The sequence below is a fragment of the Saccostrea cucullata genome, unplaced genomic scaffold (assembly GCF_032062105.1).
Source record: "Saccostrea cucullata isolate Sc308-1 unplaced genomic scaffold, CSIRO_AGI_Scuc_v1 ctg391, whole genome shotgun sequence".
Lineage (NCBI taxonomy): Eukaryota > Metazoa > Mollusca > Bivalvia > Ostreida > Ostreidae > Saccostrea > Saccostrea cuccullata.
This window is the reverse complement of record NW_026938695.1, coordinates 313,262-340,299: the sequence shown is the minus strand read 5'-3', so window position 1 is coordinate 340,299 and position 27,038 is coordinate 313,262. Positions and strand designations below refer to the sequence as shown.

At 31.0% G+C, this 27,038-nt stretch overlaps 1 protein-coding gene across 1 annotated transcript; it reads left to right on the top strand.

The window, feature by feature from the left end:
* The first annotated feature begins 243 nt into the window (after positions 1-243).
* Positions 244-26,404, top strand: LOC134250972 (calcitonin receptor-like). The gene is made up of 12 exons (XM_062733337.1): positions 244-850; positions 5,752-5,865; positions 8,111-8,220; positions 8,778-8,878; positions 9,239-9,365; positions 9,604-9,757; positions 10,068-10,134; positions 10,425-10,488; positions 10,617-10,696; positions 13,275-13,413; positions 13,594-13,635; positions 26,059-26,404. The coding sequence occupies exons 1-12, from the start codon at positions 742-744 to the stop codon at positions 26,203-26,205; spliced, it is 1,254 nt and encodes a 417-aa protein (XP_062589321.1). The 5' UTR covers positions 244-741; the 3' UTR covers positions 26,206-26,404.
* Positions 26,405-27,038: the final 634 nt, after the last annotated feature.

The following is a 27,038-nucleotide window of genomic DNA, read 5'->3' as shown; positions in this document are numbered from 1 at the left end:
TATGTTCCACATTCTTTCAATAAATTGATAGATGAAAATATAAGTTTCTTAAATGATCTTTTTATTAACTCACAGTTGTATCTTTAACATGAGAAGTAAATATTTTCTTTATCTATATATACACAAACGTAGGATAGTTTCTGATAAATTGATGTAAAATGCACATTGAAAGAAAAGATATCATTAAGAGAATGTAAAATATATAAATATGTATTTCCTTTTCATTTCATACCTAACAGTTGGTCGATTGCGCATGTTTATCACTTATAAGACAATGGGTCAGAACTTATGCAACTGGAGTCCATGTGATATGGAAGGAAAGCGTGATGTATTTAACCCTCAATACCAAAGCTAGGAATGTTAGCGACTGGGTCAGCTTTATACAGATACAAGCGATGAGCTGTTATTTCCGATAAATAATTCCCAAGCGATAGGCCACAGGAACGAAGGATAGAGTGAAAAGGATACTGGAAATATAATTATTTATAAAGTTGTTTTTACTTCTCGACTGTTAAAGCTAAAGAGTCAGGACATAGAAAAAAACATTGAAGAAAAGCTGGAAGGTTGATATGAATAAATCATAAATCTATTACAATTGAATATTTAAAAATCATATCTTTACGAAGCAGTGAACTTGACACTAAAGTTTCATAACTTGTGTGGAAAAAAGAATTGGACAATACTTAACGCTCATTCAAAAAAGAAAAGGAGGAATATTATCCGTATTGATGAACTTGCAAAATGGAGAAGAAGAGCGTACTTTTTGAAAATGATTATTTCAAACAGATTCATGCATTGTTTGAAGGGATTTGTTATGATGAAGTAATATCTAAGCCACCGCCAGCAGATGGTAAGTTGAAGTTTAATGCACACTCCTTAAACCAATATGAACTGCATTTTTCAGAATTTTATTTTGGTTGTTAAATGTGATATTATGATTAATTTGTATTTAATTTAAATCCTTATGACCAAAAAGACAAAGTAAAAATCTTAAAAAGTTTCAGAAGAAATATTTCTGTCCAGTCGAACATACTGTATTATAAAATAAGAAATCTCTAATGAACAGGACGACAATAATGTCATTTTGCTTGAATCAAAACTTTTAAAAAGTTCTTCCATTGCAAATATGAACAACAGAAGTTTATAAATGTTATATTTTCCTTTCTGAAATAATTATTTATAAATTTCCCACATAATTTCCAATTGCTTTAATAGTAATTCTGAGATAAAAAATAAAGCTTAAATAAATCTTAACTTGCAAAACAGATTAAAACGTTCCTTGCTGTTTATGATCATTTTAATTACTGACAAATTGATTATGGTTACAGTTTCAAACGTGTGAATGACCCTTTCTGTATTTGAAATTATAATGTCTCTTTAATTGTTATAAAAATCATGATTTTTTGTCTTAAATTTTATCAAAAATGTAAAAAAAAATCAAAGACCTCTTTATGTAAGATTGATCCCAAAGAAAACAAAACAGCTACAAGGATCAATACTGCATTTTGTTACATCCTTTTGATCTCTAGCGTAAAGCATATTTTTCGCATGTTTCAAATGGGCTCAAGCTTAACTTGTAATCAATCGTAATATTCAAGTCCTGAAGGCCACATTAAAGCGGTGTTTACCTACATCGTGCGTAAGATAAATATATCGCATGTCAATCTAAGATAAATCGTATTCCAGCAACCCACGTAGGACGACATATCTTATCAATTTTACGATACACTACAATTCATGTAATTTGGCGTTTTTGAATGTCATAATTTGCATATTTTGATATTTTTTAATCATTGTATCTCAGAAGCTTGTCTTCAATATCATGGCATGCATCAGAAACTGTGCGTCTGACACATACAAAAATCTTTTATCTTTTAAATAATAGAGCAAATCTCTATCATGCTGACAAATTTGGGAAGTGTCGAAATATCCCTTCAAAATCTGATGGTGAAAAATAAATTTAAAAATTACTAGAAAATGGCTTTCTAGGCATCTAAAACTTTTATCTCTGGTAGAGACCTTTAAAAAATATGTCTTTGAGAAGGTGGATATTACATTGTTTTTTACTGTTACGTTAATCCTAGTCTTAATATTTGAGATTTCTTTATCGATACAAACAAAAGATTTGTCTCAAAAAAGTTTTAGGGAATTTTCATAGACATTTTATGGTCATTTGCTATTTTTCAAAATAAGAAGCAATTTATGCCTCTGATCAAATTTCCTAAAGAATTTTGCCTCTTTTTAGTACTTAATCACGTTACAAAACCAGCTCAATTTATAAAAGTTTTTAAACTACTTTATTTCTTAGAGTTTCCACACTCCCTGAAACAGCTTTAGTGTGATACTTATAGGATATATGTGTGTGGATGTTAGTCTCATTCCAAGTATCCAAACACTGGCGACCGATACAATATAGTTGGATGGACATTTCATGTAGTAAACAACCCTACAATACTGACCTATGACATACCTGCCATGTCATATTAAGATAAAGAATGTAAGCAAATTAGTCGACAATCGTATAAATTTGCAACGTTGGCTTTCCCGGAAGCCTGAAATGTCATCTCATAGGCTTTACATGTGTATTAATCGCATAAAATACACTGATGCATATTTAACAGTTTTTACAGGCATGTATTTTTGTGAGGGTGTGGATAGAAAATATATAGGATCTCAAATGATTGCTGACTGGATATGATTTTTATCCAATATGTATCTTTTTTTTATTACCCGAGCCTTGTCGAGTAAATATGGGATCTCCAATGATTTCTGGTTGGATAAGATTTGTTTATTCTATGTTTTACACATATCTTAAATGTTTTACACTATTTATATATACATTTAGGAATCCTCTTTATTTTACTTAGTAATTTTCACGAAAAATCCTATGCGACAATCAGTGATATCTACGGAAAAGGGGTAAACATGAGATAAAAACAAACCAATCCAAACAAATATTTACTATAGTTAACTTTAGTTTACCAAATTTTATAGTACTTATCAATAGTAAATAATTTGATACTTTCATTTGATTAGAAACTTTACTCTCAGCTTTTTCGAAGTTTTAAACCTTGAATATTCTTGAATTTCATACCGAATGCCCGTAGTCAACACCTAGGGATATTTCATAAGATAATTAAAGACTTGTTTCTCTCATTGAAAGCACCAATCAAATCAGAGCTTTCTCAAATAGTTAGATAGTGTAAACAAAAAGGATTAAGTTGACACCTCAGATGCACGTGTTACAAGTTTTTATCATAGAATGCCTTACTTTAATTGGCTAAGAAGTAAGAAACACAGTAAAAAAATAAAATTTTGTAATTTTTCCAAAATACATCTCTTCGGTTAGCCATAGGTCCAGAGACAACTTGTTGACTCATGACCCCCGGCTTGCGAGGATTATACCTATGGTGTACATTTTACAATAATATGTTAATATAAATGTACCAGTAAAACCGTTTTAATGTTAGAAAATTTGCTATAGAATTTAATAGTATAGAATGTAACGATCTGAAAATCTTAAAAATTATACATGATAAACTATACTTATACCTTTTCTACAATAAAAACTTTGATACTTTACTTAACTACAGTAAATTATAGGTAGCCATGATAGTTATTTTTTGTTACAGAAGGCTTGCTTTGGATTTTTTAAATACAACCAGTTCTAAATGAACATTTAAGAATTTGTCGTGTAGCACATACATGTATATATCATCATTGACTGAGTCCAGAAACAACAACAGAAAAAAGTTAAAATGCATTGTGTTTTTTCTATTGATACAGTTTTGTTTAACATGATTCTATATGGTTTGCTTTCATGCATATTCCTTTGGACTGATTTTAAATGATTTTAAAAAGATAAAGGTTTTAGGAAAATTAAACTCGGTGCAGCCTTTAAAGACGTAAAATTATCAGATTATAAAAGACTTACATTATCTGAATAAACTGTAGAAAATGTGTTGAATTTTGAACAAGTGATGCCTTGGATTTCATTACAGTTAATCAATTTTCTTTCTGCATGATACATGTTTTTCGCAAATCGCGAAAAAAGCACAGGCTTAGAATATAAAAAAAATCGGCTAATCATCAAAAATACCTTAAATTGCAATCTGAAAGAATCTTTTCAGAGCTGGAATAAAAGTAAATAATTTAAATTTAAAAGAAATCCCCACGTCTTCGAAAAATGTTTAAAATTCGCTGTATGTAAAATTATGAACCTGATAAACCAAACTTTAAATCCATTGCTGTATATTATTTCAATATTTCATTAATATAAAAAGCTATTATCTTATAAAAGTTGCACTTTGCCCTCATCTAACCAGATGTGGTTTCATGCTGATATATTCTTTTTGCTGTAATAAGCATTCAATCTTCAAAAAAGTGATTTGCCTGCACCACACTGGAAGCCAATTTTCAACACAAGATGAATACAAATAGATACAAATTTCTTTGAAAATCAGTCAAATATTTGATAGTACATAAAACTGGTAATAGTGAACATAAATCAAGCTTTAAGTCCACTGAACAATAAAAATTGGGAGCAGAACAAATACAAATCTCTAAAATATCAGCGTTGTAATCAGGTGTCATGGAATAGTAACAATCCCCTTTCGAAAGGACATATTCACCTTTTGTAAGATCGGGTCACAAAAAACATCCGACACATCCAATAGTAAATTATATAATTTTGGATGTAATGCCTCACCTGATTGCTCAAATTTTAATTTATATTGTTTAATCTGGACTACCTACTTTACAAACACGCGGTTTATAACGCCTTTAACTGCACCAACCCAGGTTATACAGTATAACTTGGGAAGGTAATAAACACCTTTCTTAATTTATGTCACGCCATAACTTTCTTTTCAATCCTTATGTGAACAAACTTTTAAAATATTTTCCACTTTGAAAAGAGGTTAATTGGTGTGTACCTGTGGATTGCTCGGTATGATGGTTGCTTGACGAATTGTTTTCTCTTTGGAAGTCTCTGCTTGACAGGGTGAAACGTTTCTTACTGGTACATCCATATTTAAGTATATGATCTTGCGAATAGAAATTAAGTCAACTTGAAGGCTCAAACTACTCTACACATAAAATCATGTCTTCACGACATAGTGAAAGTCATTTGCTTGACAGAAAACAAGCTTAGTACATCTTTACGTTCTCAGTTGTTTATAAACTTTGATGATATCCAAGTCAGACATTTTTCAAATAAATCTCAAGTTAATCCTGTTCATATATTTCATTTATGATTGTGACCGTGCGCAGAAAACTTTCAATCACTCATGGTCTACACCTAAAAAAAAGTGCTGTTGATATTGAAGTTAAGGAATCTGCGGAAAATTATTTGAAGATAGGTATTTTCAATTGTCCGTTACATGTTCCCAATTCAATTTTTCATACCTAAACTGTACGGTGAAAGCATTTTAAAAAATGTGTAACGTACCAACAGGTTGACAAACAGACAGAAAGACAATTGAAATAAACATACAGCCAGACAATGTACACCTCATTATAGTATATTCTAACCAGGGGGTCGTAACATAAAGTCTACTCAAGTTTAAGGTCGTACTTAAGTAGGTTTAAGACATACTTAAGTAGTACTTAGGCAGGTCCTAAGATTGTGCCTAAAACGTACTTATGACCTTACTTAAGTCAAAAACTTAGCAAGCTTTATGTTACGAGCCCCTGGTCTCTGATCCGAAGAGCTAACAAGAAATGTGAAGGATTCCTTTAAATATATTTCAGGAAAATTGTATTGTTCCCCGAAACATGACGATTTTCTTGGATGCTGGAATTACACGGAGGCGGGAACAACGGCCACAATTCCTTGTCCGGAACTTCCCGGATTTCATAAAACACGTAAGGGTTTCCGAAGCATTATTCACTTTCTTTTTGATGCAAGATATCAAGTAAAAAAAAAAAAAACAATCATGATAATTTTGATTGTTTATACATATGATTATTATTATTTATTTACATTTTTCAATGTATTTAATGTATGGTGAAAGCAAAAGTAAAAAGCATCGCTTTCCTAAAATTATTAAGGTTTATAAATATTCTAAGGATTGGTTTTATATATTTCGAACATTTGATCTATCCTTGGTGATCTGAAGTATATGAAGCTGTTGTCGCCTAATAAAAAGATAATATGTAATTCATATCGTATATATTTATTTGAATGTCTGTCAACTTAAAAGAGATAAACATCCCATTTTTTTATGTTCTGCTTGATAAATACGCTATACCAAACCTCCAAGAGCCTTGAAACATAAAATATAAGAGCACTCTCCCTCCATCACACACATGATTAAATCTCTTTCCCTGGTTAATTGGCCAATTCTCTCATACACTTGTAAACACAGAAAAAATGAATGAAACCGTGTTACAAGCCTTTCATATAAAACATTCTATCCTATTCAATTCAGGCTCGTAAATTATCTCTAACGATACACGAGGTTTGAAGCACATCTCTCTCCTGTAGTTACATCTGTGTTTATTCTTAATGTAGTTAATATATTTGGCAATATTTCCTTTACTGTAGACGGTTGATTCTGTTGCACTTTAAGGTTTATTAGCAAAAAGAGAACCGGCATTCAGGTTTATCAAATAACGTCTTCAATAAATTCCTTTTTATTGCTACTCTAACAATTATTTGGATGGAATATTTTATAAGCCAATTAGCACCTTTTGTACCCTTATTTAGTTTTTTTTTCGTACAACCAGAAAATATAAAAAGGAGGAAGTATTCAAGTATGATTGGCTTACTTTACTTTTTTGTGGAAATAGGGATGAATATAAATATAATGTTCGCGTTTGCTCTGCTCCATTTTTTGAATGTTTAATTGACTTTTGTGCTGGAATACTGTTTGTTATCTCCACATATTTCATTCAATATCGTTATTCGATTGCTCTAAGTTTGATATTGATAATATCTATTAAAAAAATCAAAAGATAACTACAGCATTTTATTAATGAAATACATATAAAATCTTTAAATTAAGCGTTGCCAATCATTATTAAAATGTACAATTTCAAGGTTACGCAAGTGTAAATGTAAAACATTTTCAACATTACCTGTTTAGGTATATGTAATGATCGGGCTTATTCACTTTTAATGCAATGTAATAATAATTTTTAAAAAATCGTTTTACAAATAATAAGCTTTTTCTTATTTTCCGATTTTATGAATTTTTTACATAAATCTTAAATTTGAATATTTGTCACTATTGCGTTTCCTTTGATATGCTTGTTTAGTTTGCTACATGCAAAACTTTCACAAGCCTTTAAACAATAAAAATTGGAGCACTTTTCCTTAAATTACACGCATAATTAAATTCCTGTCTGTGTTTAATGGCCAGTTCACTCACACACTTGTGAGCACAAGAAAAAGAAATGAATGAAAACATGTTTCAAAAATGCTTTCAGAACATTCTATCACATTTAATTTATAATTCATTTTTGGTCATAAATTGAAATAACTCTAAATAAAAAGCACATGATGTTTGAAAATCGCCTTTGTTCACGTCAAGATATGATTTTTATTATGTACATGATTAACTGTATTGACAATCTTACACTAACTGTACGCAAAAACATAAGATTTATAAGCAAAGACAAAGCAGGCATTAAGGTTTATAAAATATCGTCTTCAATAAATCTCTACTGTTATAACAAAACTGACAATAAATTGGATGGAATATTTTATCAAACAATTATCGCCCTGGGGAAGTTTACTAATTATTTTTGGTCAAATCAGAAAACCCAATAGAGGGAGTATTTAAGGATAATTAACCTAATGTAGATATATTTTATGAAATTGCCGATGAATCTAATATAAAATAAATAATGATAATCCATTTGATGAGAATACAGCTAATATTAAATCAAACATTATTAGATTTTGATGCTACATGTTTTGCATTCCTTTAACTAAGTCTTGGAACACTTTTACATATTAAAAACCAACTGTGTTGACACACTAAATAGAACAAATCTTCTTAGAATCAAGAATACATGTAACATAACATGATAAGGATGAAAAAGAAAACCATTGCATTTTATTCAACCTCCTATATATTTATGCAGCATCTTCTTTTAACAACAGAAAAAGTATATTTTGAGTGCACTAAGAATGGAACGTGGTTTGTTAATCCTGACACGGGAAGAGAATACGCTGACTATTCCAGGTGTAGAAACTACGAGAATGCCATAAAGGTATATTGTGTTCATTAAATTAAGAAAAAAATCGATAGAATTATGTTTCAATCAATTGAAAATCCTGTGAAATCACTAATTTTCGTGGGGGTTTATTTTCGTTGTTTTCGAGGTACTGAGAGGCCCATGAATATATGACCAACACAAAATGTAAATTTTCATATACATTACTTACTAAACATTCTCCAACCACGAAAGCAAATCCCCACAAACCAATATTTTTTCCCAAAACCTCAAAATTGACCTCACGAAAATATGTGATTTTACAGTATTTTGAATTCCGTAACAGAATTCTGTACATTTTGTTTCTTGGGAATTTCGCCAACTTCAGTTTAAGAGACAAATACGATAGTGTATTTAAACAGGTTATCTTTTTCTGTAATTTTGAGGGTACTTAAAACAGACTTAAGTGTTTTCATACTTTATATGTTTGAGCAAAAGCTAAGATCAGAGACACATGCTATTCTCAATGTCAAAAAAAAAAAAAAAAAACTTTGTACACTATATTTTTAAATCTGAAGTTACAGTGTTATATTTGTCTTTATGAATTATTGCAGGAATTGGACGAAGATCTTATTCACATCTACCTGACTATTGCATTATTTTGCCTCTCTTTAGTGATGGTCACCATTTCTCTCATCATATTCTTCAAGTTCAGGTAAAACACATCTATGATATTGAGGTTTTTGAGATTTTATGAAAATGAAAGAACTGTTATTTAGGCATTTTTCTTTAATGTTGTTTTTAAATATGAATCTGCAATTAATAGAATATCATTATCTTTGAGCAGGAAAGTGTAACTATAATCATAAAAGGTGATCTAGTATTTAAGGAATGTTAGTTTTTGAGTAAAAGGACAGATTCTTCATGTTTATAACTTAAAACTAATAGATATTTTCATTTTCAATGAAATATAAATAAATGGTTATCAGAAGAGCTATAGTTATGAAGTTGAGCATTTTAGCTCATGTGCATCTTGTTTATAATGCAATTATATCATATTTCTTATATTTTTCAGACAGTTACGGTGTGACAGAATCACGATTCACAAAAACTTGTTCATTTCGTATCTACTTACTGACCTGATTTATCTTGTGTATCTTTCAATTGTTCATTTTCTGGAAGAAGTCGTCTTGCATAATCCGGTAGGTTCTATATTAATTAATTAAAAAATTAATCAGCATGTTTTGTGCAAATGTAATTCTTTTGATGGGTATTGAATCAGTAAGAAGCAGAAAGAAAAGATTAATTACAATGTACTTTTTTGTTAATTATGTTGATTTCTATGATGATACTTTTTCATCTTGAGAAGTCTTGACAAGTAACACAATTCAGGAGACTTTAATTACCTGTATCTCTGATAAAATGACACATTACTTTTAGGTATGGTGTCAAATCCTTCACGTTGTGACGCAGTATGCTATCGTCTGCAACTTTGCCTGGATGTTCTGCGAAGGACTATATCTTCATACCGTGATAATGAGCGCATTCACTTCCGGCAAATCTGTCATTATTGCGTGTCTAATAATTGGTTGGTGTACGTATCATACACTTTTGGAGGGGTTTTTAAAATTGAAATTCTAATTTCCTCAGAATTATTTTTGGACTTAGTATGAATTTTATGAAAGAGTTGGAGGTTAATATTTTCCTATAGCTTTTGAAAAAGCATCCATAAAGAATACATGTTACACACGAAAAGAAATCGAGATTGCAGATTTTTTAAAAATAGTGTAAGACAAAAAAAAATCAATAGATAAATTGATATTTTTTTTTGTTTTATTCACAAAAGATTTTATACATATTTATTTCTTTTTCTCCCAATTTGCATATTTTTATTATCTTTATAGGTGTCCCACTTTTGTTAACTATAACCTATGCAGCAGTACGAGCCTCACTGAACGATAACACAATTGCGTATGTATTATAAAATTAATCTTCTTATGACAAAATAATAATATATTGATATTATAATAACCGTGCGTAATATATTAAGCACCACAACCAACTACCAAAGAACGTGTTTCCACGAGTACTGATTAAAAAAAAACTACACAATTACTTGTTTTATTCATGCATTTCAAAACAGAATGTCTGATAGTATCAGCATTATATTCTTATAGCCAAGGAATTCAGTACAACCTCAAATACGACATATTTATAGCACATTCTGGATATTAGTTATGACATTATTGTGTTTACTTCAGGTGTTGGAGCAGTGAAAGTAGTTACTTATGGATCTTGTATGCACCAGTGGTTCTATCAATGGCGGTAAAAAAAAATATCTAAATTTACTTTTATTTTCTATTTTGTCATTTTATCATTTTGATCAACAACTTATTTCTTTTGAGTTATTTAGCAAAATGATCGTAAAAATGACTCTGAAGAAAATATTTTAGATCAACGTGGTCTTTGTTATCAACATTATGCGCCTTTTGATAACAAAACTAAGACAGATACCAGAAGTTGCCCAGACACGGTAAGTGGTAAAACTATTATTTTGTAAATATATCCACTTATAAAAAATTTTGAAATTCCGCTTATTTTGAAATAGAAATAAATCCCCAGTTTTTGCCTCTCATATTCTTTGCATTAAAATAACGGTTATATTGAAATCGGATATATTGAAATTTCGCTTATATTGAAACCACTGATCGCAACAGGTGATAATGTTGTTTTCATAACGGTTATATTGAAGTACTGTCATTACGGTTGGTGGCAATAATTATGCTTGATTGACCAGGTGATATACAAAGGTGTGAATAATTAAGTTTTCAATGTGTTTTTATAGTGCAAAAATTCTTCACTGTTAAATTCTTTGCGTCCATGTATATAACACGGACATATCGAGGCTAAACGTAATATTATACATGTATTTCATTAAAATTAAATACGTGCTGTTAATGGCTATTGATATGCCTAAATTCGAAATAACTAAGGGATTAACATTTTGAAATATTCAGTTAGTCAACCGTTTTAGTCCGGTGAATTTTCTCCAAAACGCAACTAAATACAATCAGGGAATAATAATGAGGTTGAAGATTGTCTTTTCAATGTAACAGAAATAAAAAATATTATTATATAGTCTATTTATAATCCCTATATAATCTGTACATGCGCAACCAGTTCATAACACTACATATTCACCGGATTTTAGTCCGTATTCACCGGAGGTTCAATGCGCGTGCAACGGCATTGTGACGTCACAATCAAAACCTGAAACAACGTTGTAAACAATGGTTGCAACTGCCGCAGCGAGCTACGTATCTGAGGAGGAAAACGCTTATTCAAACCTTTTTCAGGATTATTTTTTAACATCTGGACGTACATATAGCCAAACTTTACAAACAGTAATCTGGAGATTTTTTTTTATTTTCAACAATGGAAGATCGCAAATGAAAATGTTGTCATACAGCCTTGAATGTCTTATCTTTTCAAATCCCGACTATATAATAAAACAACTATGGACTCTTTTGGTGTTAAATATGGTTTGTTATTCACCAGAAAAATATCCATATGGCTTCGCCTCGGTCAATATGATATATTTACAGCTTTAATATTTAAACTTTCAAGGACTCATATTCTATGTTATCTGTTCACTGTTATAGATAGACGAGAATAAAGTTAATTTGTTCGGGTTTGTTCTTTTTTATTTTAGATCGGGATTGAACTTGTAAAAATGGCGGCTTCATGATTTCGCTTATTTTGAATTACGGATATATTGAAATAATTTGCATGGTCCCCTGAATTTCAATATATCCGGAGTAGGCTGTATTATGTTAAAAAAGTATGCTTACTATCAGAATTTAAGTGCAAAAGTTTACTACTTATTATAGACCTTTTTAAATAATGATAAAAAAAGTCAATATTACAGATTTCATTATTTTAGACATCGGGTTAACATTTTTTTATGTTGCCGTAGTCGAACATTTAGGGGTGTATAGATTTTGCCCTGTCCATCCATCTGTCGGTTTGTCTGTTTATCTGTTTGTCCGTAAACACTTTAAATGTAACCTTGTCCATAACTTTTGGGTCGGTGGAGCTATGGCTTTCATATTTCACAGCTTTATTCCTTATGAAAGACCTTTCCTTAGCATGGTACAACCAAATTTGACCTTTTGACCTTGAATTTTTGACCAATTTAAAAAAAAATCTAAACTTAGCCAAATCCATTGCTTTCGAATAGTTGGTGCTGGGGCTTTTCATGCTTTACTCGTGTATTTACCGTGACCTTTTATAGGATGCGATGTATACATGTGCATTTTGTTGACCTTTTGACCTTGTCCTTGATAATTTGATCCACTTAAAAATAACATTGACCATACCTTTTGAACCATTAGCACTAGGGCTTTAATATTTAACAGTTGTATTCCTTCAGAGAAAACCTTCCACTGGAAGATGAACTTTTGACCTTGTTGTTTTACTTGCATTTGAGAAATTTCAATTCTCGCCATAAGCTGCCATACGAGAGCATCAGTGTTTCACAAACACATCTTGGTTTAATATTTAGATTGTTATTTAAAAATAAACTCTTTCGCAGATTTTAATTTGAATTTAAGGTTCAATTTTTTAAAGTTTCATAGAAACTTGAAGGCAGCAAGCACAAACCAAAACAAAACATTTAGAAAACAACAACAAATGCCACTAATGATTCTTTTTGCAGATATGAAAAATATAGCAATAAAAATAAAATGCTTTGATAAATAAAGGGACACATTCTGGGAATAATAACTGCTGTAAATCTTCAAGAATTATTAGTTCCTATTCACAGAAAACCGTATTTGCTTCCTTTATCACCATCGTAAACATGTAAGGAGGCATTATTAGATAAACCATAGACCGTACCAGAAAGCATCCTTTTATCTTTATCCAATTGATTTAAATACTCCCAGTATAGTACCATTTCCTTGAAATGTGTCTTTACAATGGGGACTCACATATCATATTTCATGAAAAAAAAATTAAAAACATATCACATTACTCATACAATTGCATAAAAGTACTCATAATGTTTTCTTTTTTAGTTTTACTTGATGTTGTTACTTTTTTCTTGACAGGAAGGGAGTTCGTGCTACCGCCATTTTGATTCCTTTGTTAGGATTACAATTTCTTATTTTTATCAAGCGTCCAGAGGATAAAGATTCAATATTGTCTGAAATATATCATTACGTGCTGGCTATATTTGTGCCACTACAGGTACTAAACAATTTTATTTTTATGAATGAAAAAAAATTGCTTTTAGTAAAGAGATAGTACCTTTTTGAGGGTTATTTTCAGGAAATACGTGTATAGCTTATTTTTTCATGATTAAAATATAAAAAAACCTTGGGCTTGCTATGGACGGATGTGATAAGATTGTATATTTCTCTTTTCCAGGGTGCGTTCGTATCCATAATGTACTGTTTCTGCAATGGAGAGGTGCGTAAGTTAAAGAACTCGTATCAGCTCTCGACCATTAGTACATTTCGAATGAGCCGATTATTATCAAAGCGCGCAGGTGAATAAAGTGTTTATTCACACATAGAACGTGATGTCGTGGTGAAGCGTCTTTGTCACACTGACGTATTAACTTTAAAGCACATGTACATCCATGGTTCCTTTGGTGTATTAGTAGCTAGTAGTTTTATATTGTTACCAATCCATTTACTAATAATGAAAGAGGCGGATCATCATATTATCAAACAAAAAAAAGATCTTCGTCGCTTAGTCAGAAAGAAAGTGTTATAATATTATGATTCTCCTTTGTATTTAGTATTTATAACGCATTCCAAAATCAAAACAGAAAATCTTTTTTTCTGTTTTAAGCATATTGCCCTTAGGTATTGACAAAATTCAACAAATAACACAGTTTACAAGATATTTATTGGTGCGAATATTAAAAGTTTAAAGAACGCAAACCATCGTTTACATAGCTAGATTTTACGGAGTAAATTTCCTCCCAAAACCTATCACTGAAACAGTTTTCACTAACACATTACAATTTGAAAAAGGCAAAAATCTACAGGGTAAATTTCCTCTCAAAAATGACACTGATAGAGTTAACATGCAGTAGTCAATTCAAAAGCGACTGTCCATGATATTAAAAGATTTTACGGAGTAAATTTCCTCCCGAAAATTATCACTGATACAGTATTCACTACAAACAATTACAAATTGAAAATAGCAAAAATCTAGAGAGTAAATTTCCTCTCTAAATTCACATTGGTGCATTGTACATTCAGTATGTCAATGCCAAATCAACCACCCTTTACATAGCTAGATTTTACGGAGTAAATTTCCTCCCATAGAATTTCACTGATACAGTGTTCACTACTTTAATTACAGTTTGTTACTAACAAAAATCCAGAGAGTAAATTTCCTCTCTAAATTCACGTCGGTGGATTGTCCATTCAATATTTCAATGCCAAATCAACCATCGTTTACACAGCTAGATTTTACGGAGTAAATTTCCTCCCAAAGAATTTCACTGATACAGTTTTCTCTACTAACATTACAAATTAGTACTAACAAAAATCTAGAGAGTAAATTTCCTCTCTAAATTCACGTCGATGCATTGTACATTCAGTATTTCAAAGCCAAAGAAACCATCGTTTACATAATTACATTTTACGGAGTAAATTTCCTCCCAAAGAATATCACTGATACATTGTTCACCACTTTATTTCAAAATAGAAAAAAAACTCTTCAGGGTAAATTTCCTCTCAAAATGCACGTCAGTGCATTGTACATTCAGTATTTCAAAGCCAAATGAACCATCGTTTACACAGCTAGATTTTACGGAGTAAATTTCCTCCCAAAGACTATCACTGATATAGTGTACACAACTACATTTCATCTAGAGAGAACATTTCCTCTCAAAATGACATTCATACGGTAAACATACAGAAGTCAATTCAGAAGCGACTATGGTTTATATGACAAGACTTTACGGAGTAAATTTCCTCCCAAAAAATTTCACTGATAGAGTGTTCACTACTTACATTACAGTTTGTTATTAACAAAAATCTAGAGAGTAAATTTCCTCCCTAAATTCAAGTCGGTGTATTGTACATTCGGTATTTCAATGCCAAATCAACTATCGTTAACATAGCTGGATTTTACGGAGTAAATTTCCTCCCAAAGAATATCACTGATACATTGTTCACCACTACATTTCAACATAGAAAAAAAGTCTGCGGAGTAAATTTCCTCTCAAAATTCACGTCGGTGGATTGTACATTCAGTATTTCAATGCGAAATCAAACATCGTTTACACAGCTAGATTTTACGGAGTAAATTTCCTCCCAAAGAATATCACTGATATAGTGTACACAACTACATTACAATTCGAAAATAGCAAAGATCTAGAGAGGAAATTTCCTCTCAAAATGACATTCATGCAGTAAACATACAATAGTCAATTCAGAAGCGACTATTTTTTATATGACAAGACTTTACGGAGTAAATTTCCTCCCAAACAATTTCACTGATACAGTGTTCACTACTTACATTACCGTTTGTTAACAAAAATCTAGAGAGTAAATTTCCTCTCCAAATTCACGTCGGTGCATTGTACATTCAATATTTCAATGCCAAATCAATTATCGTTTACGCAGCTAGATTTTACAGAGTAAATTTCCTCCCAAAGACTATCACTGATATAGTGTTCACTACCACATTAAAAATTGAAAAAAGCAAAAATATACAGAGTAAATTTCCTCTAAAAATGACACTGATACAGTAAGCAAATAGTAGTCAAATCAGATGCAACTATCCTTGATATAACAATATTTTACGGAGTAAATTTCCTCCCAAAGAAAATCACCGATACAGTATTCACTACAACAATTACAATTTGAAAATAGCAAAAATTTACAGAGTAAATTTCCTCTCTAAACACACATTGGTGCATTGTACATTCAGTATTTCAAAGCCAAAGCAACCATCATTAACCATGTTTACATACTAGATTTTACATTCATTATTGGCAGATAGAAAATAAACATCTAAAAAAATTGATACAATATACACTTTCAACAGGAAAAAAACATACCTTTTACATCTTATTCAATAATTGACTTTCGAGGGATATTTTTATCTCAATATACTAATGATGAAATACATTATTATTAAATCTATAAATAAACAACAAAGAATCTATACAAACACATACAGTTTTTTTGACTGATTTCAAGGCGTATTCAACGAGGGGAGGGGGTTCAATACGCATACAGTAGCATGGTGACGTCACAAACAATATCTCAAAGTACGTTGAAAACTGTATTGTCCAGTCTATATCCGCGAAGAAAAAAGGTGAAGGAGGCAAGTCCCTCTCTTGATTATTGTCGAACAGTTTGATTTCAAACACATCTATCACATTTACTTTCTTTGACCGAAGCGATACTTCTATGCTTTTCTTAAGGCTGATGCCATTGAACACTTGCTGAATGCATTTCAAAGATGTCCAAAGGAAATTTGGCCGCCATATTTTTAACAAATCCATTGTTGACCTATGGATAAAAATTTTAAACTCGTAAATCATTTCATATAATAATTTTTAAACTTTCAATTTTTCAAATCCCATGGGCATTTATTTCTTCAGGCACGCCGGAATACATGTTGCGCACCACAGTCGAGCAGTGTTGCTTGTACAATTTTTGTAAAATCGAAAAATAGTTTTTCCGTTGGTTTTACGTATGGAAAATTCATTCATCTAAAGAACACGTATATATACCCCAGTCTACACACACATTTAGACAAACTAAGACAAGATAATTTTTTTTAGGATGATGTAAATTTTCTCATATAAATCCAGATCATATACTACTTATTTTATGTTTAAAGAAAATTTTATAATGGAAAAATATATGTAAATTAAATCTCATGAAATAAGAAACGCCATTTGCAGATTTAGAATAAGAGCTGATGACCTAAAATTGAAAAAGGCAGATATGAATCTGACAAAAGAATGCTGGTCAAAGAATCCCCTTAGATAGAAACAAAAGAATATGTTTAATGTGTAACCAAAACAATATAGAAGATGAATATAATTTTCTTACTGAATGCCCATTAGAAACTGAGGAGAGGGATAATTTTTTTCGTGATTTCTCATTACTAAACATAAATTTCATATTATTATCAAAAGGAGACAAATTTCTCTGGTTAATGTCTAATGAAGATAATCTAATTATTACAAAGCTAAGTGAATATTTTGTCAAAGCCTTCAAAATTAGGCATAATGCCATGAGTTTTCATAAATGATGTTATAGACACATATTTATTTGTAAACTGGTTTATATGTATATTGATAATATTGATTTTGATTGCATGTTAATTAACAATTTGATAACCCCAACTGCTGCATCTACATGTCCAGTTACTTGTAATATTATATCAGCTATATATATACATGTGTGTGTTTTGTGTGTTTATGTTTGTATATGTTTACTAACCTTTCTCTCAGAACTTTCTATCTTGTCATTGTAAGAACTTTTAAGCGCTTCTGGGCCCAAAATTGGAAATAAAATTATCTTATACGTTTGCATGAAACACGATTTTGAATGCAGATTAGTTTAGACAGGACATTTGCTACTAAAACACTAATCACTAACGCCAAAAGGGGAGTTTAGAGAGTTAAATGATAATATGCACATGCAGGTAGTTTTACTGCAAATAAAATGATCGCTAAAGTGTTTAGTATTTCACACAATAAAGAAAAACAACCGTCTTGACCAAGGATTTAAATCCTTATGGGACTAGTACTGTAGTTAACCGGGTAAGGATAGAATTGATATGCAAGACACTACCTCAATTACATTTATCGTAACATATATACATATATAATTATAAATTTACCTTTATTATTCAATGTTTGGTCTTGGTTTCCTATTTCTCCATTCATCAGAAAACAGTCACTTTTATATCTCCATTCGTCACTTAAACCACTCCTGAAATAATTTTGTTCACCTATTGAAGGGCGGTCTAACTTGGTTTTCTTTCTCTAACTTGCTTCGTGTTTCCTGCAACTTTGAAGTGGAGAAGCCACTGGGCACAATGCAAATATCCGATACCGCCAATTTCAAAACTGCCTTACACACAAATCCTCATGTGGGGATAATACACATGTAACCGGAAACGGAAAAATAAACTGTTTTCACACAGAACCTAAAATCAAATTCATTGTTTTCAAGATAAATGAATGATTTAGCGTCAATATGTTGTTGTGAGAGAAACTTGAGATGGTCTGTTTCTTATCATTTCATCATTTTCTTTTCCGGTGCGTGAATCCCCGCTGTTACATTTGTAATCAAACCCTTGTATTGGATAGAGCTGCGGCCATGTCATAATCTTCTGACCTAAATCACGCTGTTAGTTCCATATTTTTTCACCATCAAAATCTAAGCCCTAAAAAATCATAAGTCGCCTTAGCTATTTACATTCTGTTGATATGTGTACTCTGCTGCAATTGCATAGACATTATCTTTCATGCAGCAGTTAACAATATTTAGGTTTCAAAGATGTGATTAAAAATCATTGACTGTTACTCGTTTTAGTTGACCTATCGAAACTAACATCATGGGGTCAAAAAAGAGAAAAATAGACTTTAGAAAAAGCTAACGCAAAAGCAAAACTTCTAAAACTTGTTTTAAGCTTTTAATTTTAAAAACTCAAATAATGTAAATCATTTAAAAATTAAATTTAAAAAAATAAACTAGTATATCGCCTTCCTTTTTATATGCCTGTATTTTCTATTCCTAACTGTAATTTATTATTTACGACTTGTATTCGATAATGGTGTTTTGGGTGTTTTAACATCTGATCTTAATTACTATTAAACCGTTATTTCAAAATTTTGTAAGCATCTTAATATATTATCTATCAAACCCGAAAGCGCAAACTTACATCTGAGAAATTGTTAATTATGTAAATCCATTGAAGTTTATTGCATTTTACTAAGTTACGTTTTACATATACTCTACTACTACATGTATCGCATATGTATATTTATTTGATGTGACAGTATATTAATTAATAAATTAATGAAAATATTTATTTTTCAAGATGTAACAAAAATATGAACAGTAAATATGTACATTCAAAGAAATCTTGTCCGATTGACGCGCCCGATGAAGTCAATAAAAGTGTAATTGATGCAAATCACCCGTATTCCCCAAACGCTGGCAAGACAGTTAACGGCAGTAGATTTTGATTTCATGAGGGTGGATCCTAGGTTTTCAGCTTTTTTTGGTTAAAGTAAAATACTTGATACATTTATTTCTATCAGTGAATTTTTTACATTAAAATAGAAATATTAACATAGCCAATTAGGATGTGTCTAGGTATCACAACAGTAAATGTTTTCACCAGACAAATCGTAAAAAAAGAATCTGGTAATTGTTTACTTAAAAAAAATATTTAACAGGAGATTTTAAACATTACCTGTCACACTAGCTAAAACATCTTCACACACAAAACGGTACCTTCGCGGCATTTTCTGACTTTTTCCATTTGCAAACAGGGCTACCTAAAACTCATGCGTTTTTTAATGTCTTTATAAACATTCCTTGTGCATCACAGGTTGTACCCCCCCCCCCCCCCGCCCGAAAAAAGCTCATTTAAAAAAAAACCTTTTATTTGTTCAAAAAGTACATAAAGTACATAAAATTTACTAGGCACACGTACAAAAGTTGTAAAAAAGGATTGGAAGAGAATAGAAAAACGTCTCAAAAGAAAGGAAAATCAATTTGATCGGTCAATTACCTGTGTGATACCTCTACCCCTTTAGTACTCCTCCTCCCTCTTGTTTAACCAGGAAATGATACCAACTTCCAGGAATTCCGTACCCTTTTCCCAATAATTCAACTCGCAGTACTTACAGAATTACCAAGTTATATCGTACCCGAAGTTAATTTATACAAAGGGAAATAGAATTATATGGAAATACGTAAAACAAAAATTGAAAGACAGCTTATTTCTACTAACGATTTAGTTTTCCACAGCATTGTAAAATTAATAATTTTTATAACTGTCTTTTTCTTTAATATACTTTTTCTTACAGTAATTGATTAATCTGACCCCCCCCCCCCAAAAAAAAAAAAGAATGGGTGCAAAGGATTCCAAATAATAAGTTTTGTACCTTTGTTTTAAACCCAATTAACTGTAGACATTAATTGCCGTTCAAAAATCTCTCGGGGAAGTTTCACAGATTAACGTTAATTCAGCTTTTATTGAGTTCGCTCTCCAGATAGGTTTTCTTGGCATGCTTCATTTCTTTGAAAGGATATCTATCTATACTTCTAAAAACAACTTTTAAAAATATATGATAAAAAAAATTAATAAGGAAAAAGCAATACTGATAAAATTTTGTTGCTGACTTAAAAATTCAAATTTATATGTACATCATTTTTAGAATAAAAAAAATGCATTCTTTTATTTAATCATATTTTTTATTCATATCAAGGCAACAAAGTGTATTTATTCACTTAATTGAGTGACTGAAAGTAATTGCGACTTCGGCAGGATGGGCAATGTGATACCTCATTAGACCTAAAGAATACATGCTGAGCACATATTGCTTCTAATCGAGAATTAATGGATGGAGGATCTGATAACCATATGTACTTAACTATGTGGGATTGTTTTGCATAACATGAAATAAAGAAAGTAATTTTGTAGACACTATATTTTGAACTAAGACAGAATGTCCATTTTTTGGCAACTTCATGCACCTAATAATAGCAATTCTCTGGAACCCTTTCGACAAGACATGCAAGATCTGTTGTCGAAAAGTTTTGCTAAGAACAGTTTTTTCTTTCATATTTCTCAAAAATAAATTAGTCTATCTGTGCATTTTTTAATTATTAAATATTTCAAAGAGAGTAATTCTTAAACACTCGGGAATTCAACTTAATAAAAATAATCGATATCAGCCTGTGAAAAAGAAAAGATAATCTCGGCCTTATCCAAGTTCCCCTATGATTGCATAGTGTAGGGATTATATGGTGAAGTGATTACATAATACATTTATATTTCTTTAAATTTTTTGAATATACAAATTGTACAGTGTTAGTGTAAAAAGTTTTAAAAAGGCATGTTTAAATTAAAAAAGAAGAAATACATGAAATAGACAGATTGTGTAACTGTAATTACGCTACATAAAATAATATATATCTTATTAAATCTTTACAATCATTCTTTACAATTTTTGCAGTCTGACATCCAATTAACTGTAAATAATAAATTACAATAGGATCGAAAGACACTGGCATAAAGATAGCAAATCATTTAAAATATTAGAGTTCTATTGTCAAAAATAAGTGTTTTTATAAAGCTTATTTTCTCTTTTTTAATCTCATTGTGTAAGTGTAGATATATCATCGAAAAGGAATAATTGTCCGTGATTTTTTTCACATCTTCCTGATCTTTGGAACCGCATATTTCATATGTATTTACAAAAAATAATAAATACTACGACACAAGTAGATTAGGTTAATGCACTCACAACAGAGTATAATGTTAAATATCAACAAATTGTAAGTAATAATGTGGCAACTAGTGCGTTTCACAAGCTTAGATTTTGGAGGTGAGAAAATGTTGAAATTACAGTTTAATTTAGGCCAGTTTATTATGACATGGCCGCAGCTCTATCCAATACAAAGGGTTGATTACAAGTGTAACAGCGGGGATTCACAGCGGAAATGAAAATGGTTAAATGATGAGAAGTCATTAGACTATCACAATTTTCTCTCACAACAACCTAATTCATTTATCTTGAAAACGATGGATTTGTTTTTAAGTTCTGTGTTAAAACAGCTTATTTTTCCGTTTCCCGTTTCATATCCTACATATATAAGATTTGTGTGAATGGCAGTTTTGAAATTGGCGGCATCGGATATTTGCATTCTGCTTCAAAGTCACAGAGAACACGAAACAAGTTAGAGAAAGAAATCCAAGTTACACTGCCCCACATTTTGTGAACACAATTATTTCAGGAGTGGTTTAAGTGACGACTGGGTATAAAAGTGACTCTTTTCTGATGAATGGAGAAATAAGGAAACCAAGACCAAACATTGAAGAATAAAGGTAAATTTGCAATTATATAATTATGTGTATGTTATGATGAAGTGTAATTAAGGTAGTGTCTTCAGATGAATTCTAACCTTAACTACAGTTCATGAGGATTTCGATCCTTGGTTAAGGTGTTGCTTTCTTTATTGTGTGAAATGCTAAATAAACACTTTAGCGATCATTTTATTTGGAGTAAAACTACCCGCATGCATGTACATGTTATCATTAACCTCTCTGAACCTTTTAAAATTAATGGCGGTAGTAATACGTGTTTTAATAGCATATGTCCTGTCTGAACTCATCTGAATGCAAATTGTGTTTCATGCATTAGTATACATGTTTGATCTGGATTTATATGATAAAGAGATATCATTCTCAAATAAAATCTATCTTGTCTTAGTTTGTCTAAACGTGTGTGTAGACTGAGGGTATATGTACGTGTTCTTTAGATGAATGAAATTTTCATACGGAAAACCAACGGAAAAAACTATTTTTCGATTTTACAAAAATTGTACAAGCAACACTGCTCGACTGTGGTGCACATTATGTAATCCGGCATGCATGAAGAAATAAATGCCCATGAGTTTTGAAAAATTGAAAGTTTGAAAACAATTATATGAGATGATTTACGAATCAAAAAATTTTATCAATAGGTCATCTATGGATTTGTTCAAAATATGACGGCCATATTTCCTTTGGACATGTTGGGAATGCATTCAGCAAGTGTTCAATGGCATCAGCCTTAAGGAAGGCATAGAAGTATCGCTTGGGTCAAAGAAAGTAAATGTGATAGATGTGTTTGAAATCAAACTATTCGACAATAATCACGAGAGGGACTTGCCTCCTTCACCTTTTTTTTTCGCGGATATAGACTGGACAATACAGTTTTCAACGTACTTTGAGATATTGTTTGTGACATCACCATGCTACTGCATGCGCACTGAACCCCCTCCCCTCGTTGAATACGCCTTGAAATAAAAAAAACTGTATGTGTTTGTATAGATTCTTTGTTGTTTATTTATAGATTAAACAATAATGTATTTAATCATCAGTATATTGAGATAAAAATGTCCCTTGAAAGTCTTTTTTTTAATAAGATGTAAAATGTATGTTTTTTCCTGTAAACAGTTTTTAGAGGAAATTAAACCTCTGATATTCTGCTGTTTTCTATATATAATGTTTATTTTCTATCTGCGAATAATGAATGTGAAATCTAGCATGTTACAGTGTTAATGATGGTTGCTTTGGCTTTGAAATACTGAATGTACAATGCACCAATATGGGTTTAGAGAGGAAATTTACTCTGTAAATATTTGCTATTTTCAAATTGTAATTGGTGTAGTGAATACTGTATCAGTGATATTTTCTTTGGGATTAATTTACTCCGTAGAATATTGTTACATCAAGGATAGTCGCTTTTGAATTGACTACTGTATGCTAACTGTATCAGTGTCATTTTTGAGAGGAAATTTACCCTGTATATTTTTGCATTTTTCAAATTGTAATGTGGTAGTGAATATTATATCAGTGATAGTCTTTGGGAGGAAATTTACTCCGTAAAATCTAGCTGCATAAACGATGGTTGATTTGGCATTTAAATACTGAATGTACAATGCACCGACTTGAATTTAGAGAGGAAATTTACTCTCTGGATTCTTGTTAATAATAAACTGTAATGTAAGTAGTGAACACTCTATCAGTGAAATTCTTGGGGAGGAAATTTACTCCGTAAAGTCTTGTTATATAAAGGATAGTCGCATCTGAATTGACTACTGTATGTTTACTGTATGAATGTCATTTTGAGAGGAAATTTTCTCTGTAGATTTTTGCTATTTTCAAATTTTAATGTAGTTGTGTACACTATAACAGTTATATTCTTTGGGAGGAAATTTACTCTGTAAAATAGCTGTGTAAACGATGGTTTCTTTGGCTTTGAAATACTGAATGTACAACGCACCGACGTGAATTTAGAGAGGAAATTTACTCTGTAGATTTTTGTTAAAAGAAACAATAATGATAGAAGTGAAGACTGTATCAGTGATATTCTTTGGGAGGAAATTTACTCCGTAAAATCTAACTATGTTAACGATAGTTTATTTGGCATTGAAATAATAAATGTACAATACACCGACGTGAATTTGGAGAGGAAATTTAATCTCTAGATTTTTGTTAATAACAAACTATAATGTAAGTAGTGAACACTCTATCAGTGAAATTCTTGGGGAGGAAATTTACTCCGTAAAGTCTTGTTTTATAAATGATAGTCGCTTTCTGAATTGACTACTGTATGTTTACTGTATGAATGTCATTTTGAGAGGAAATTTCCTCTCTAGATTTTTGCTAATTTCAAATTGTTATGTAGTTGTGTACACTATATCAGTGATAGTCTTTGGGAGGAAATTTACTCCGTAAAATCTAGCTGTGTAAACGATGGTTGATTTGGCTTTGAAATACTGAATGTACAATGCAGCGACGTGCATTTTGAGAGGAAATTTACTCCGTAGAATTTTTTTTTCTATTTTAAAATGTAGTGGTGAACAATGCATCAGTGATATTCTTTGGGAGGAAATTTACTCCGTAAAATCCAGCTATGTTAACGATAGTTGATTTGGCTTTGAAATACTGAATGTACAATACACCGACGTGAATTTAGAGAGGAAATTTACTCTGTAGATTTTTAAGCACTAATTTGCAATGTTAGTAGTGAATACTGTATCAGTGAAATTCTTTGGGAGGAAATTTACTCCTTAAAATTTAGCTGTGTAAACGATGGTTGATTTGGCATTGAAATACTGAATGTACAATACACCGACGTGAATTTAGAGAGGAAATTTACTCTCTAGATTTTTGTTTATAACAAACTGTAATGAAAGTAGTGAACACTGTATCAGAGAAATTTTTGGGAGCAATGTAAACGATGGTTGATTTGGCATTGAAATACTGAATGTACAATGCACCAATGTGCATTTAGAGAGGAAATTTTCTCTCTAGATTTTTGCTATTTTCAAATTGTAATTGTTGTAGTGAATACTTTATCAGTGATATTCTTTGGGAGGAAATTTACTCCGTAAAACCTTATTTAGTCATGGATAGTCGCTTTTGAATTGACTACTGAATGTTAACTGTATCAGTGTCATTTTTGAGAGGAAATTTACCCTGTAGATTTTTGTCTTTTTCAAATTGTAATGTGGTAGTGAAAACTGTTTCAGTGATAGCTTTTGGGAGGAAATTTACTCCGTAAAATCTAGCTATGTAATCGATGATTTGCATTCTTTTAACTTTTAGTATTTGGACCAATAAATATCTTGTAAACTGTGTTATTTGTTGAGTTTTGTCGATACCTAAGGGCAAAATGCTTAAAACAGAAAAAAAGATTTTCTGTTTTGATTTTGGAATGCGTTTTATGTGTCTTTTTACACGTTGATATATTTGGATATAGCTTTTAACCGGCGCATAAATAGCTGGCATCTGAAAATAATTCCCCATTACAATTATTAATGAAGCGGCTATTTGCAATGCTAAAAATATGGGGGAAATAATTTGAATTAAATCATCCACACGAATATGGATTTTTTGCATGCATTTTGTAATGAAGTTTATGGTATGTGTATTTGACTTAAATATCGTTGGGTTTGGGTTGTTATTTTTTAGTACTCACTTTTACACTTTTATGTTAAGAAAATCAATTAAAAGAAATCTAATAATAAAAGCTAAATACTTTATTTTCTTCACTAAAAAACTAGACTTTGTTAAACAGACAAAATGATATCTACACACTTTGTATTTCGTTTTTAGGTTCATTCACTACTAAAACGAAAATGGAATCAACATAGAGAGATGTTGCCATGGAAGCAGAAGCGCACGCAGTCTACCATGGTGTCGAATACAACATACACCTTGGTGGATCAGATGTCACAAGCCCAAACGTCTGTCCTTAATTAAATAGATCAAATAAAAGCCGTGCTTAATTAATATTGATTATTAACAGACCCCTTGGTTAGCAGAGAAAAATAACATTTCATGTACAGTTGTATCTATAAATAGAAAAAATACACGTAGATCAAATAAGGGTTCGATTTTCATTTTTTTTTCAATTGGAACTCTGTATGAAGAAACCTTTTCTAAGAATGGATATCATGTTCATGCCATTAAATAAAAATAAAATCTTTTTAAGAATTTAGCTCTGATTTTTCTTTTGTTTACTTTAGGTATACATGTACATAAATAATGAAAATTGTGTAAAAGACGTAGCTTTGCTTTGACTATTATAAGACATAAATGCACACATGTTTGTGAATCACAATTCTCTTTTATCAAAATTGTGTAAAAATAGAAAACTAAGCTTTTTCAATTCTTGACTATTTAACCCTGTTTATAAACCACCTTCATATATAAACATCTATTAAAACAGAATAACAAATTTTATCAATGAGAATTTTCCTGAGATGATGACAAGGAGCAAACGGTTGGTGTCACCGGTCGGCTGAGGATGCTTACTCCTCCATGGCACCTGATCCCACCTCTGATGTTTTGGATGTCCGTGTTTGCTCTGCTCCCATTTTGTATCGTTTTATGAACTTTTGGGTTTGAATACTGTTCGTTATCTCCATATGTGCCATATGTTCCATTCAAAACGTGACAGAATGCATAATAGAAAAAAATAAAAACTTGAATATAATCAAAATAGTTGCTAATGGCTGTGTGACTTAATGCGAACATAGACTTGAGTTCTCGTATACAGCAAATTCGCTTATTTTAATACACGTATTCAATTG